General features: G+C 46.2%; 1 protein-coding gene across 1 annotated transcript in view; it reads right to left on the reverse strand.

Moving 5' to 3' along the window:
* Positions 1–2,222, reverse strand: part of LOC130126045 (GTP-binding protein Di-Ras2-like) — a 7,674-nt gene extending 5,452 nt beyond the window's left edge. The window contains exons 1-2 of the mRNA XM_056295417.1: positions 1,914–2,222; positions 7–27 (exon numbers count right to left, since the gene is read on the reverse strand). Of these exons, the coding sequence (XP_056151392.1) occupies positions 7–27; positions 1,914–2,222 (330 nt within the window). The remainder of the gene's footprint in view (positions 1–6; positions 28–1,913) is intronic.
* Positions 2,223–2,502: the final 280 nt, after the last annotated feature.

Consider the following 2,502-nt stretch of genomic DNA (forward strand, 5'->3'; position numbering starts at 1 on the left):
CTCCACGTTGCCCTTTATAGCCAGCACCTGCACAAGAAGAAATCATATATTTCATCTACCTAAAGCAATTGTTTAAGAGCCAACCCTCTACCGTAATCTTAACCTCACATCTGTGCTTCAGTTGTTGCATGTCAAAGCGTTGATTCTGCAGCTTGGCTACAGAGGGAGATCTGAAGAGCTCATGCTACAGATGAGGGACCATAAGAAGTCCCTCATAATACATTCGTCCTGCATACTACAGCCATCCTGTTTCAGTGCTGTGGCAACAGGGCCATCAGCATAAGTCAGATGCTTAGATCGAATGGTATGAAATAGTGAACAGGCCGAGGGTTAAAGCTAAACTATGCAAATCTGGCACAGAAGTGGGCTTGTTTACTGTGAGTGGTACTTCCTTGGTACCACTCGCTTGGTGCTCGTTATTACATCCATCCCATTCCATTATCCAAACCGCTTAGCCTGCTCTCAGGGTTGCGGGGATGCTGGAGCCTATCCCAGGAGACACCCTGGACAGGCCGCCAGGCCATCACTCACACACACACACACACACACACACACACACACACACACACACACACACACACACACACACACACACACACACACACACACACACACACACACACACACATACCTAGGGACAATTTAGTACGGCCGATTCACCTGACCTACATGTCTTGGACTGTGGGGGAAACCGGAGCACCCGGAGGAAACCCACACGGACACGGGGAGAACATGCAAACTCCACACAGAGGACGACCCCCAAAGTTGGACTACCCCATGGCTCGAACCCAGGACCTTCTTGTTGTGAGGCAACCATGCTAACCACTATGCCACCATGCCGCAGTACTCATTGTTATTATTATTATTATTATTATTACTCCCTTGGTGCTTTCATTATATATCATGAGGTTGCAGCACTGAACACTAATCAAGGCTTGACGCCAAAACATAAAAATTTTTTGTATACCACCATATTATCAACTAAATTCAAAACTAATGAAGACAAATTAGCGCTTGTCCTTCCTTAGAGTGCAAGAGGCCTCTTTGTTTGTTACCAACAATATCATGAGACCAGACACACACACACACACACACACACACACACACACATATGTGTGTGTGTGTGTGTGTGTGTGTGTGTGTGTGTGTGTGTGTGTGTGTGTGTGTGTGTGTGTGTGTGTGTGTGTGTGTGTGTGTGTGTGTGTAAATATACTATGTATATATAAACATATATGTATGTATGTATGTGTACAAGCCTGTTTCATGCTATAAGCAATCATCAGGCTTTCACTGTCTCATAGAGAATTTACTTGACTATTTTGCTCTATATATATATATATATATATATATATATATATACATGTATATAGCAAAGGGCTGATCACTTGGTGTAGTGGACTGCCAGCTGGTGCAATGTGTTCTGCATAAACTCAAGACCACTTAATTACTAAAATTAATTCATAGTGTCACTAAATAAAACCAGCTTTTCTCAGACTCCTAGTACCCTCTGGGGGGCAGTAAGTTTGAATTTTCCACAATCCCTTTTTGGCAGCAAGCAACGGAGCAATGCTAGTTGGCCGTTCCTGTATTACGTCTTCGGCATCATACCGGCCTTCCACAACAGCCGTGTATTCACGACGAGGGGTAAGAGTAAACGGATGGCAGAAAAGGTATGGAGAAAAAAAGACCATAGGAAAAAGATGGAGAAACCTTTTTTTTTAAATGGCGTTATTGTAAAATGACGTCATAAGCCGAGTTAACAAATTCAAAGCACGCCCCAAAAACATGGCGCAAACGTCAACGAGCACGAAAAGAAGAGGCCGCGGGCTAAAAAAGGAAAAGGAGAATGAAAACGGTTGACTGGCTAGATGAGGTCAGGTTCACCTGTGGATGCTCCCCCAGGCAGTGCTCACCTGTTGGTAGATGGGCTTCAGCTCCTCCAGGGACTGTTTGCTGGTGATGGAGTACACCAGGATGAAGGCGTGGCCTTTGGATATGGAGAGGCGCTGCATGGCCGGGAACTGGTGGCTCCCCGTGGTGTCGGTGATCTGCAGCGTGCACACGCTCTTGTCGCAGCTGATCACCTGCCGGTACGTGTCCTCCACCGTGGGGATGTAGGTGTCCCTGAAGGTGCCTTTCACAAAGCGCAGGACCAGGGAGCTCTTCCCCACTCCCCCCGCCCCGAACACCACCACGCGATAGTCGTTGCTCTGCTCAGGCATTCTGCCCCCCTTCAGGCTGAAGACAGTGTTACACCTGGGATGGAGAGGGTGGCAGATTGTCACAGAGAGGGGGAGAGAGAGATTTTAGAATTTTAAGACAAGCCTTTATCTAACAAGAAACAGACTTTAACATGACCTCTTTTTAACAATATGAACAGAAGTCACTCCTTCACATGAACCTGTCCAATAAAGACTCCATTTTCCATCTCAGAACTGGTTCACATATCAATTGAGAGAGAGAGAGAGAGAGAGAGAGAGAGAGAGAGAGAGAGAGAGAGAG

The sequence above is a fragment of the Lampris incognitus genome, chromosome 16, assembly GCF_029633865.1.
Source record: "Lampris incognitus isolate fLamInc1 chromosome 16, fLamInc1.hap2, whole genome shotgun sequence".
Lineage (NCBI taxonomy): Eukaryota > Metazoa > Chordata > Actinopteri > Lampriformes > Lampridae > Lampris > Lampris incognitus.